Raw genomic sequence first — 13,336 nt, forward strand, 5'->3', positions numbered from 1 at the left:
AATGATCGCATCTGTTTTCTCAATCAGTATGTTAGGGGACAGATGGATGAGGATGGGCCCACTGTTTTGACCCCCACATACTTTCTTGAACCCACATGCTTTCTTTGCCAAAGAGCAATTTACCTTCAGCTCTACTTGGTCTAAGTGAATAAAATCAGTCATAAAATCAGTCAGGATATGTCATATTCCTCAGCAAGCTACCTATGATCTGCAAGGAAATGCAGGCACGAAATAATGTTGATAAGAAGAACTCAAGTTCTTTTGAAGGGAGAGACTTTTGTGACTCTTTACACAGACCAGATTCAGGAAATTAAGGATAACAATAAAACCTGTAAAGAAAATGTATATATTAAGCATCCAATAAGAACTGCTCAGCATGGGCCAGGGTATAGTTGCAGTGGGGACTTGAAAGTCTGATGTCATACTGTTGTCAGTCAAAAGCCAAGAGGTGGACATGGGCATGACTCTCTAGAAACTTCCCTGGGATCCCCAATAAAACTGGAGTGCAGGAGAGGCACATTGTCCCTGTTCTCTCTGAGAGCACCCACTGTTTCCCTTGAGGGTGTCCCTTCCCCTTTTCCTATCCCATCAATAAACTCATTCTTGTTATTCTGAGTGACATATCTGAAATCTTTCTGACTTTATTGCAAGAATCGGGGCTTGAAGGTGGGGGGGTCTTGGCATTGCCTTAGTTTCTTAGAAGCTCTGCAACAAAGATATCATTTCCGAACAAATCATTGTGAAGGATGCAGAGGATGAATCTAGTGAATATGGGAGCTTATCAGCAGGCTGTTGATTCTATCACTCAGCTCATTGTTCATTGAACATTTTCTTTTCTTTGGTGATACAATTTAAAAAGAATTTAATTCATACCAATGTATTTAAAAATTTGTTCTCTCTTCCGGCAGCGGCAGCCGGAGCGGCCGAGGCAAGATGGGTCAAAGTCAGAGTGGTGGTCATGGTCCTGGAGGTGGCAAGAAGGATGACAAGGATAAGAAAAAAAAATATGAACCTCCTGTACCGACCAGAGTGGGGAAAAAGAAGAAGAAAACAAAGGGACCAGATGCTGCCAGCAAACTACCACTGGTGACACCTCACACTCAGTGCCGCTTGAAATTACTAAAGTTAGAGAGAATTAAAGACTATCTTCTCATGGAAGAAGAATTCATTAGAAATCAGGAACAAATGAAACCATTAGAAGAAAAGCAAGAGGAGGAAAGATCAAAGGTGGATGATCTGAGGGGGACCCCAATGTCAGTAGGAACCTTGGAAGAGATCATTGATGACAATCATGCCATCGTGTCCACATCTGTGGGCTCAGAACACTATGTCAGCATCCTTTCATTTGTGGACAAGGATCTGCTGGAACCAGGCTGCTCAGTCCTGCTCAACCACAAAGTGCATGCCGTGATAGGAGTGCTGATGGATGACACAGATCCCCTGGTCACAGTGATGAAGGTGGAAAAGGCCCCCCAGGAGACCTATGCAGATATTGGGGGGTTGGACAACCAAATCCAGGAAATTAAGGAATCTGTGGAGCTTCCTCTCACCCACCCTGAATATAATGAAGAGATGGGTATAAAGCCCCCTAAGGGGGTCATTCTCTATGGTCCACCTGGCACAGGTAAAACCTTGTTAGTCAAAGCAGTAGCAAACCAAACCTCGGCCACTTTCTTGAGAGTGGTTGGCTCCGAACTTATTCAGAAGTACCTAGGTGATGGGCCCAAACTCGTCCGGGAATTGTTTCGAGTTGCTGAAGAACATGCACCATCCATTGTGTTCATTGATGAAGTCGATGCCATTGGGACCAAAAGATATGATTCAAACTCTGGAGGTAAAAGAGAAATTCAGCGAACAATGTTGGAATTGTTGAACCAGTTGGATGGATTTGATTCAAGGGGAGACGTGAAAGTTATCATGGCCACAAACCGAATAGAAACTCTGGATCCAGCACTTATCAGACCAGGCCGCATCGACAGGAAGATTGAGTTCCCCCTGCCTGATGAAAAGACCAAGAAGCGCATCTTTCAGATTCACACAAGCAGGATGACACTGGCCGATGACGTAACCCTGGATGATTTGATCATGGCAAAGGATGACCTCTCTCGTGCTGACATCAAGGCAATCTGTACAGAAGCCGGTCTGATGGCCTTGAGAGAACGGAGGATGAAAGTAACAAATGAAGACTTCAAAAAATCTAAAGAAAACGTTCTTTACAAAAAGCAAGAAGGCACCCCTGAGGGGCTCTATCTCTAGCAAACCACAGTTACTTTCAGGAGTTTTCTTGACCCTCGAGAGGGTCGATCGTGGGGAAGTTGCCCAGAGGAAGCCACGTTCCTGTTGATTTTTATTAGCAAAACGCCCCCTGTATCTTTTGGAGCACGCCGTGTGGGGTGCCCTCTGTTGGTCACCGTGCTGCGCTCTGCTTCCCTTAATAAAGTGTGCTCTTTCACAAAAAAAAACAAAAAAACAAACAACAAAAAAAAATTTGTTCTCTCAATAGAAAATTGGTGAAGGATAGGATCACAGAGAACACTGATGCTGCAACATGGGCATAATTCTGAAAATTAATCTCAAAATGATCTTCATATATTTAAGTTTCATTTATCTGTTGGAAATTCTTATGTAATATGCTGATATGTTTCTACTACTTAAACAAACTAATGTTTACAGAGATATTGTGATGATTATTATATGCAACTTTATGGGGAATGAAGGCTATATATAAGCAGTGCATTGTTCATGGAGAGAGTTGTACTAGGCCATTTTTTGTTACTATAATAATATACCAGAGGCAGGTTAACATTATAAGGAAAAAAGTTTATTTAACTCACAGTTTTGGAGGCTGGAAGTCCAGACAGCATGGCCTGGGTTCTGGTGAATTACCCTCACCTCCTTTGGCAGTGTTACTGCATGGCACATGATAATTGCAGGAAGAAAGCACATCACCAAACAGAATGCCAGAGAAGCTCATTGGGGCCAGGCTTGGGCTTTTATAATAACCTTCTCAGGAGAACTAACCCTAGTGCCCTTAGAAATACATCAGTCTTTTCTGAGAGGAGTGCCCTCATGAGCCCAAGGACATTCTACTAGGCCAACTCTTTAAGATTCACACTATCTACCAATTTGACTGACCTTGAGGACCAAGCCTCCAGCACAAGAGTATTAAGCTACTTAGACTCTGTCTAAAGCACAGCAAGGATGTATAAGTACAAACCTAAAATGTTTTTCCTTCCTTCTCTTTTTGGTACTGGGGATTGACCCTGGGAATGCTTAGCCACTGAGCTATCTCTCGTCCTTTTTTTAAACTTTTGAGACAGGACCTTGCTAAGTTGTTGAGGCTGGCTTTGAACTTGCAATTCTCTTGCCTCAGCCTCCCAAATCACTGGAATTACAGACTTGCACCACAACACCAGCTTTTTTTCTTAATGTGAAACAAAATATAAAAACTGTGAGAAGTCCAATTGTGCCGCATTATTCAATTAAATTTCAGTCTATTTAATATATATTATATATATATATAATATGTGTATACAACTTTTATACCTACATTATACTTGAACAAAAGCATATATATATTTTAAGGTTCACAAATTAAGTACAGGTTGAGTATCACTTATTTGAAATGCTTGGAGAAATGTTTTGAATATTTTCACATTTTGGAACATTTGTATATCCACAATTAGATATCTTGGGGATGCAGAAGACAGGAAATGAAAATCAGAACTAAAATCAATGAAATTGAAGTAAAAGAAACAATTGAAAAATTGGCAAAAAATGTTGGTTCTTTGAAAAAAATCAATAAAATTGATAAACCCCTAGCCATGCTAATGAAGAGAAAAAGAAAACCCTAATTATTAAAATACATGATGAGAAAGGACATATCACAACAGACACGACTGAAATACAGAAGATAATTAGAAACTATTTTGAAAATTTATACTATAATAAAATAGAAAATATTGAAGATATCAACAATTTCTAGAGACATAATGACCTACCCAAATGGAATCAGGAGGTCATACATGATTTAAACAGAACAATTTCAAATAATGAAATAGAAAATGCCATTAAAAGCCTACCAACCAAAAAAAGCCCAGGTCCAGATGGATTCTCAGATAAGTTCCATAAGACCTTCAAAGAAAATCAACACCAATACTCCTCAAAATATTTCATGAAATAGAAAAGGAGGGAAACCTTCCAAACTCATTCTATAATGCTAGTATCACCCTGATACCAAAACCAGCCAGAGACACATCAAGAAAAATTCAGACAAATATCCCTGATAAACATAGAAGTAAAAATTCTCAATAAAATTCTCTCAAATCACATACAAAAACATATTAAAAAGATAGTGCAACATGATCAAGTGGAGTTCATTCCAGGGATGCAAACAATTAGAAGAAAGAAATTAAAAGGATACGAATGGGTAAAGAAGAACTCAAACTATCGCCATTTGCCAATGACAACTCCATCAAAAAACTTCTAGAACTAATAAATGAATTTATCAAAGTAGCAGGATATAAAATCAATACCCATAAATCAAATGCATTCTGTATATCAGTGATGAATCCACTGAAAGAGAAATTAGGAAAACTATCCCATTCATAATAGTCTCAAAAAAAAAAATAAAAAAGAAAAGAAAAGAAAAGAAAAACCTTGGAAATCAATCTAGCAAAAGAGGTGAAAGACCTCTACAATGAAAACTACAGAACACTAAAGAAATTGAAGAAGACCTTAGAAGATAGAAAGACCTCCCATGCTCCTAGATAGGCAGAAATAATATTGTCAAAATGGATATCCTACCAAAAGCATTATACAGATTTAATGCAATTCTTATTAAAATCCCAATGACATTTCTTCATAGAACTAAAAAAGCAACTGTGAAATTCATTTGGAAAAATAAGAGACCCAGAATAGCCAGAGCAATTCTTAGCAAGAAAAGTGAAGCAGGAGGCATCACAATACCAGACGTTAAATTATACTACAGATAGAGTACAAGGTAGTATCTCTATCTTCTTGTATTTGCTAACAGTAGCTTTGTGGCATAAAATATGGTCTATTTTAGAGAAGGATCCATGTGCTGCTGAGAAGAAAGTGTATTCATTCTTTGTTGGATGGTATATTCTATATATGTCGGTTAAGTCTAAATTGTTGATTGTGTTATTGAGATCTATGGTTTCTTTATTCAATTTTTGTTTGGAAGATCTGTCCAGTGGTGAGAGAGGTGTGTTAAAATCGCCTAGTATTATTGCGTTGTGGTCTATTTGATTTCTGGAATTGAGAAGGATTTGTTTGACGTACATGGATGAGCCAATGTTCAGGGCATAGATATTTATGATTGTTATGTCTTGCTGATTTATGCTTCCCTTAAGCAGTATGTAATGTCCTTCTTTATCCCTTCTGACTAGTTTTGGCTTGAAGTCCACATTATCTGAAATGAGGATGGATACTCCAGCTTTTTTGCTGTGTCCGTGTGCATGGTATGGTTTTTCCCATCCTTTCATCTTTAGTCTATGGTATCTCTTTCTATGAGATGAGTCTCTTGCAGGCAGCATATTGTTGGATTTTTCTTTTTAATCCAATCTGCCAGTCTATGTCTTTTGATTGATTAGCTCAGGCCATTAACATTCAGGGTTATTATTGTGATATGATTTGTATTCCCAGTCATTTGACTCATTTTTGTTTTTTGACACAATTTGGTTTCCCCTTTATTTGGCTATTCCTTTAGGCTAGTTCCTCCCATTGCTGATTTGTATCATTGTTTTTCATCTCTTCCTCATGGAATATTTTGCTGAGAATGTTCCGTAATGCCGGCTTTCTTTTTGTAAATTCCTTTAGCTTTTGTTTATCATGGAAGGATCTTATTTCATCGTCAAATCTGAAAGTAAGTTTTGCTGGGTATAAGATTCTTGGTTGGCATCCGTTTTCTTTCAGGGCTTGAAAAATGTTGTTCCAGACCCTTCTAGCTTTTAGGGTCTGGATTGAAAAATCTGCTGATATTTTTATTGGTTTCCCCCGAATGTAATTTGATTCTTTTCTCTCGTGGCCTTTAAAATTCTGTCTTTATTTTGTATGCTAGGTATTTTCATAACAATGTGCCTTGGTGTGGGTCTGTTGTAATTTTGTATATTTGGAGTCCTATAAGCCTCTTGTACTTGGTTTTCCATTTAATTCTTCAGATTTGGACATGGACACAAACCCAAATAAATACAATTTTCTCATACTAGACAAAGGGGCCAAAAATATGCAATGGAGAAAAGATAGCCTCTTCAACAAATGGTGCTGGGAAAACTGGAAAACCATATGCAATAGAATGAAATTAAACCCCTATGTCTCACCCTGCACAAAACTCAACTCAAAATGGATCAAGGACCTTGGAATCAGACCAGAGACCCTGCATCTTATAGAAGAAAAAGTAGGTCCACATCTTCACCTTGTGGGCTTAGGATCAGCCTTCCTTAACAGGACTACCATAGCACAATAAATAAAAGCTAGAATCAACCACTGGGATAGATTCAAACTAAAAAACTTTCTCTCAGAAAAGGAAACTATCAGCAACATGAAGAGAGAGCCTACAGAGTGGGAAAATATCTTTGCCACTCATACTTCAGATAGAGCGCTAATTTCCAGAATCTATAAAGAACTCAAAAAACTCTACATCAAGAATACAAATAACCCAGTTAACAAATGGGCTAAGGAAATGAACAGATACTTCACAGAAGATCTACAAACAATCAACAGGTACATGAAAAAATGTCCAACATCTCTAGTAATAAGAGAAATGCAAATCAAAACTACCCTAAGATTTCATCTCACCCCAATTAGAATGGCGATTATCAAGAATACTAGCAACAATAGGTGTTGGTGAGAGTGTGGGGAAAAAAGGTGCAGGCATACATTGCTGGTGGGGTTGCAAATTAGTGCAGCCCCTCTGGAAGGCAGTGTAGAGATTCCTTAGAAAGCTTGGAATGGAACCACCATTTGACCCAGCTATCCCACTCCTTGGCCTATACCCAAAGGACTTAAAATCAGCGTACTACAAAGATGCAGCCACATCAATGTTCATAGCTGCTCAATTCACAATAGCCAGATTGTGGAACCAACCTAGATGCCCTTCAATTGATGAATGGATAAAGAAACTGTGGTATATATATCAATGGAATATTACTCAGCCACAAAGAATAATAAAACAATGGAATTTGCAGGCAAATGGATGAAATTGGCGGCTATCATGCTGAGATAAGCCAATCTCAAAAAACTAAAGGACGAATGATCTCGCTGATAAGTGGATGAGGACATATATTGGGGGGTGGGAGGGGTTAGCGTTAGGGTTAGGGTAAGGTTTAGGGTTAGGGATAAGGAGGGTGGTAAGAATGGAGGAAGGAAGGACTGTATAGAGGGAAAAGAGGGGTGGGAGGGATGGGGGGAAGGGAAAAAATAACAGAATGAATCAAACAACATTGCCCTATGTAAATTTATGATTACACAAATGGTATGCCTTGACTCCATGTACAAATAGAGAAACAACATGTATCCCATTTGTTTACAATAATAAATAAATAAATAAATAAATTATACTACAGAGCAATAGTAACAAAACCAGCATGGTATTGGCACCAAAACAGACATGTATACCAATGGTACAGAATAGAAGACTCAGACAAACCCACATAAATAGTTATCTCATACTAGACAAAGGAGCCAAAAACATTCACTGGGACCTACGTCTTAAGCACAACATTCATTTATGTTTCTTTTATAACTTATACACATAGCTTGCATAATTTTATACAGTATTTTTAGTAGGCATGGCTTTTGACTATGACCTGTCACATGAAGTCAGTGTGTGGGGCTTGTGACATCATGTTGGTGCTCAAAAAGTTCCAGATTTTGGAGCATTTCAGATGTTGGCATTTTTGATTAGGAATATTTAACCTTTATGATGTATGCCATTTAAATTTTTTTTCTTGTAAATTTTAATACTTTAAAATTAATTTAATGAAACTTAGATCCAAATGACTTTTCATATTTTATGGTCATTATTAATGATAATATTAATAGGACTTTTATGATACAACTGATATTATTCCAATCTAAAACAAAAGGAAGTGTTAATTTAAAATAATTTCTTTGTCATATATGACTCAGTAATTTAAAAAATTGTCCTTAGAGGATTTGGGGAGGTTTATTCCTGAGGAAGGAATTCATAGTTCATATCATACTAGACATGCTGCTTCGTAATACTGAAACTGCATGAGCCCTTTGAAAACATCTGGGCAGTTGCCTCTGTGGTATAGGTGAAGAATAATACCATTTAAAATTGCAGGCATTTGTATGTGATACAGACCAAATGCTGTACCCTGGGACCTGCCACACACTGTGAAAGTTTGATATAATATGACTTGTTAATAGTCCAGATGGTACTCAAAAATACTTTCCCTCTGAGGTTTTCTCTTTTATAAACAGAATGCTTAAAATTCATTATTTTTGTAAGAAACACTGAGCAGGAGGCATCAAATAATTAAATCTCCTGGCTTGAAAAACAAGGGCCAGCTTCTTTGTTAGTCTGTGAACAGTGGATTGAGAGTCAACTTATTGTCAAGTGTCAAAGAAATATAGTGTTTGGGGACAATTGTTTTAAACAAATATTCTTTAAACTGATAAGTATAACTATCAAGCAAGGAAACCTCGTTGGAACTTTTACTCTCATTTCTATTTACAGGATGGACTTTTGGGATAAATATCTTTCCCATCCATCCCACTCTAATCTAACCGGGCTGGGCCCAGGGGTCCCACACCCTTCTATCCTATGGGAACCTGAGGATAGAAGCAGATGCAGAGACTTTGGGAGTCCCTGAAGTGTCTTTTCTGTGCTTACATACAGCTTGATTTTATTCTACTCCCTGCCAGTACCCACTGTCTACTGGCAACTGGAGGGAAATAAGGGGGTGGACAACACTGGAGAGTGCTGGGACACAGGGCTGCTTCCAGGCTTGATTGACTGGCAGGAACCTTGTAGTTCCAGAAACAGTAAGCCTCCATATCCATGGATTCTAAATTCTGAGCATGAAGGAGGACCTGAAAAGAACAATACGACTGTCCCTCAGTATCGATGGGGAGTTAATACCAGATACACAACTGCAGATACGCAAATGATCAGATGCTCAAATCTCCTTACATGCAATGGCCTAGTGCTCGCACAAAACATATGCATATCTTTTATGAATTCAACCAAGTGTAGATCAAAAATACCTAGAAAAATTTCACTTATACAGAATGTGTAATTCAAACCTTTTTCCTTGTCATTATTCCCAAAACATAGCATAACAACTATTTACATAGCACTTATGTCATATTAGCTATTAGTAATATAGTGATGATTTAAATCTCATCCTTATCTGATAATTGGACACTAATTAGAACTACTTGGCAGATGTGATGAATTCTACTTGGTGAACTAGAAAACATCTGGTTTGGTTGTAAAATGATATTTATGCATTATAGCTTTCTAAAGATAGAGTGATGTAGCGTAAATCCTTGGACTGAGACTCAGAATACTTGGACTTTTGCTCAGGCTCAGATTCTATATGGCTATGGAAATTAACATCAGTACTGGATCCCCATTTTTCTTATTTGTCAAATAGCCACTATAGTAGTGGTTAGTTAGATGACTGAGGTTCAGTTGAGGTAAAGTTGTGTGAAACTCTTGGGAGTAACAATGAGTTCACTAGAGGCACCCATAATAATTAAGGTGTGTCTTAGAGTGTATCTGCTTTGATAATGTAATGTGTGTGTGTGTGTGTGTGAGAGAGAGATAATATAAAATGCCCGGTACTAGGTAATTTAAAAAGAGCACAAATTCATTTCTTTCAGTTCTGGAGGCTGGGAATTCTAAGATCAAGTTTCCAGTGGGACTGGTGTCTGGTGAGGGCTGATCTCTGCTTCCAAGATGGTGCCTCATTGCTTCATCCTCTGGAGGGGAGGAGTGCTGTATCCTCACATGGTGGAAATAATGGAAGGGTAAGATGCTTTCACTCTCTGGGCTTGGGACTAGGTTGTGGTAACATGGCTAAATGTACCAAGAAGGTAAGAATCATCAGTAAATATGGGACCTACTGTAGTGCCTCATTTTGGAAAATGGTGAAGAAAATTGAAATTGGCCAGTATGCCTAGTATACTTGCTCCTTCCGTGGCAAATTAAAGATGGTGAGATGGGGCTAGAACTGTGGTTCCCACGTGAAAACAGCAGCTTGTGGTACCTGGACTTGCAACACCACTTCCACTCTCACAGTCAAGTCTACATCAAAAGACTGAAGGCACTGAAAGACCAGAAGAAGCTCCACCATTTGAGACAATCCCTACTCTATAATAAATAAGTTAATTTATGTGATAAATAAAATAAGAGACTGGGCATAGTGGTGCATGCCTGTAACTCCAGCAGCTCAGGAGGCTGAGGCAGGAGGATCGAGAGTTCAAAGCCAGTCACAGCAAAAGTGACGTGCTAAGCAACTTGGTGAGACCTTGTCTCTAAATAAAATACAAAATAAGCCCGGGAATGTGGAATGGTAGAGTACCCCTGAGTTTAATTCCCTGTACCCCCACCAAAAAAAAAGGAGAGGGTACTCCCTTTAACCATGAGCCCTTTTGTATGGGTGCTAATCCCATTCATGAGAGCAGATTCTTCATGACTTAATCATCCCAAAGGCCACACCTCTTAATGCTGTTAATTTGGGGATTAAATTTCAATGTGAATTTTGGAGAGGACACCCTTGCCTAAATCATTGCAAAGCACTTAAATCTACAGTGTCCTCAACACAAACCCAGACTTCAATGAAGTTGCATGAATGTCATTCAGTTGTTACTCTGAAGGATAACTGAACCATGGAAATTGTCTTTTATAGCTAAAAATGTACTTTCTTCTTCCATAAAGATCACTGATAGACATATTGGAGTTAGTGATTCTGATGCTTGGGCAATTTAGCAAGTATATCAGCTCCATTGTATATTAGGGGCATCTGCTTTTGTCTCCTACATCTAAAGGGCCATTAAGGATGTAAACCAGCATGCTATTGTGAATATTTTATTGTCAACAAAGCTCCTCTACTCTGTTTGTGTGGGGTTTAGGAGTATAGGAACTCCAGAAATTTGAAGGATGACTAAGATCTTTTCTCCTTGGTCCCATCTGCTATAAAAAAGGAATTGAGAATTGTTCCCTTTGGATCTGAGTACAATGGAAACTTCAGGTTGAAGATTAAGTATTTGTCTTACAAACATTTCTTTTATAAGGATATAGATGTTAGTCCTGATCCTTAGCTTTTGGGGATGAGGGTGGATGAAACACTAGTGATTGTGCATCTTGAAGTCACGTAACTGTGGTGGTAACTTTTCCCACCTGTGACAGAGGATGGTATGCTATATTTCCTTAGAAAGCTTCCTTTCATCTCTCAAAACAAAGTTAAGGGGAAAAGTAAGATGGAATGAAATTCTACTATAACGGGCTTGATCAGATAGAACCACATGAGTGATATGAAATCAAGGGTTTAAGATAGGGGTTAAACCTTATGTAATTGTGGGACCCAGTAAAGAGCAAGACTGTGGTTTCTGCATATGGTGTGAATCTGAAGTTACTATAATTCTGGAGGACTGACTGTCAGGAAGAAAAGCAGAAAGAAGTGGAAAAGAATAACACCAACTGGAACCCACTAGGTTCAATTGGACCCCTAAGGACAAGCTAGCTAGAACTTTTGGAAGCTGAAGAAGGTTCTCTGGTTTGAACTGGAGCTGCTGCAAGTTGGGAGGGTGCCACATCATAAGGTGAGCTGGCTGATCAATGACTACATCCATGAGCTGCAACCGTGCCTCATGCCCTTGACCAACCTTCAGAGTGTAAAGGGTGCTTCTTCCTACTACCCTCCAAATTCAAGGAAAATTTCTCTCGTTACCCATGCTAATCTGGCACTTTGCAGGGAAGGACATTCTGAGAAATAGAATCCAGTTTATCTAAGGTGACACAGTACCAAGTCACCAACTACATCTCCACAGGATTCTTCTTTCACCTATATATTCAGAGGAAACCTTGGAGCTAGATGACTCTCTCCCCTCTCCCACAGAGTTCTTCTGCGATCCTCTCAGAAGAGAGAATGGCATTGCCCTCTGATTCAGCAGAGGTTTAATTCTAAAATGTATGGATTCATGTTCTTTTGTGGCTCTTTTCTCATTTATTCCTCCCAACAACCTTGAGAGATAGGCATTATGTCATCACAGAATTACATCATCCATGTTTTTCAGTTGAGATACTGGAATACTTACTCAAGGTTGGGAGAGAAGAAAGGACAATAACTATAACAAAGAAAGCATTCCTTGTCTTTAAGGTCAGTAGCATTAAATTGATGGTCACAGTGAGGTCTGAAGGGAATTGCTGAGATAGGGTAATGCTATTTGGAGTCATTCTTTCTGGGGTGGCATGTGCTTGAATGAACTTCCTTGGAACTGGCCTTCAACTCTGCGATGTTGATTGGCTTTTCAGTGAGCACATGAGAGCACTTTCTGGGTGAGTATGGACTTCTGCCCTTGCTCATTCTGTTGTCAAGTTCATCTGAGAAATAAAAAATTGTTCTGGCAGCCTCCACCCTCCCTGTTCTTTTTCACCACATCAAGAGCATTCCTAGAATTTTAAAATATGAGGTTATACTCATTTTGATCATAACTTAAAGTAAGAATGTTGATATTTGTCAGTGCATTTCTAAAATCTTCACCTTCTGGAATCTTTCTCTTCTTGCTGATGAGAAACATCTGATTTTGGAAGCATCAATTGACAGAAAATGTTCTGGCAACAAAAAGCAAATAACCTATTGGGTACTTAGAACTCAGTTTCATAGGGTAGACTTTTTTTTTTTTATATTTATCATTTGAAATACCAACACTTTTGTTATAGTAGAAGTTTGGAAGTTTTCCTCTAGGGAAGAGGGTTTAGGGCAAAAGAAATAAATGGCTTTCATTTTATAAAACAATCTATATATATATAAAAGTGATGATTGAGAGAAATCAATCCAACATCTAAGGTACTTGGACTAAGAACTCTTGGATCTTTCTAGTCTTTCTTTCTGTTCATTACTCATTCATCTGGGCACCATCATTGTATTCTAAAAATTCACAAAAGGGTAAGTAGTGTTCTTTTCCAGAGGGGTTTTTGATTCCATATAAAAGTCTGGAATATTAAAAAATTAGGTATTCAGAGTGTTATTAAAAAGCCTTCTAGGCAGTAGTGGAATCACAAAAGTGAAAGAAAAGACTTCATGGAGGAAAGCTACTCTTCAACAAGACTTGAATGTTG

The 13,336-nt window shown here is 38.4% G+C and overlaps 1 protein-coding gene and 1 long non-coding RNA gene across 2 annotated transcripts in view; one reads left to right on the forward strand and one right to left on the reverse strand.

Annotated features, from left to right (window-relative positions):
• LOC306641629 overlaps nt 1-13,336 on the reverse strand; it is a 79,956-nt gene that overhangs the window by 54,237 nt on the left and 12,383 nt on the right. The window lies entirely within an intron of this gene.
• On the forward strand, nt 905-2,447 carry LOC306642467 (26S proteasome regulatory subunit 4-like). The gene has a single exon (XM_079108227.1). The coding sequence runs from the start codon at nt 934-936 to the stop codon at nt 2,254-2,256; it is 1,323 nt and encodes a 440-aa protein (XP_078964353.1). The 5' UTR covers nt 905-933; the 3' UTR covers nt 2,257-2,447.

Source organism: Sciurus vulgaris, assembly GCF_902686455.1.
Source record: "Sciurus vulgaris genome assembly, chromosome: 12".
Classification (NCBI taxonomy): domain Eukaryota; kingdom Metazoa; phylum Chordata; class Mammalia; order Rodentia; family Sciuridae; genus Sciurus; species Sciurus vulgaris.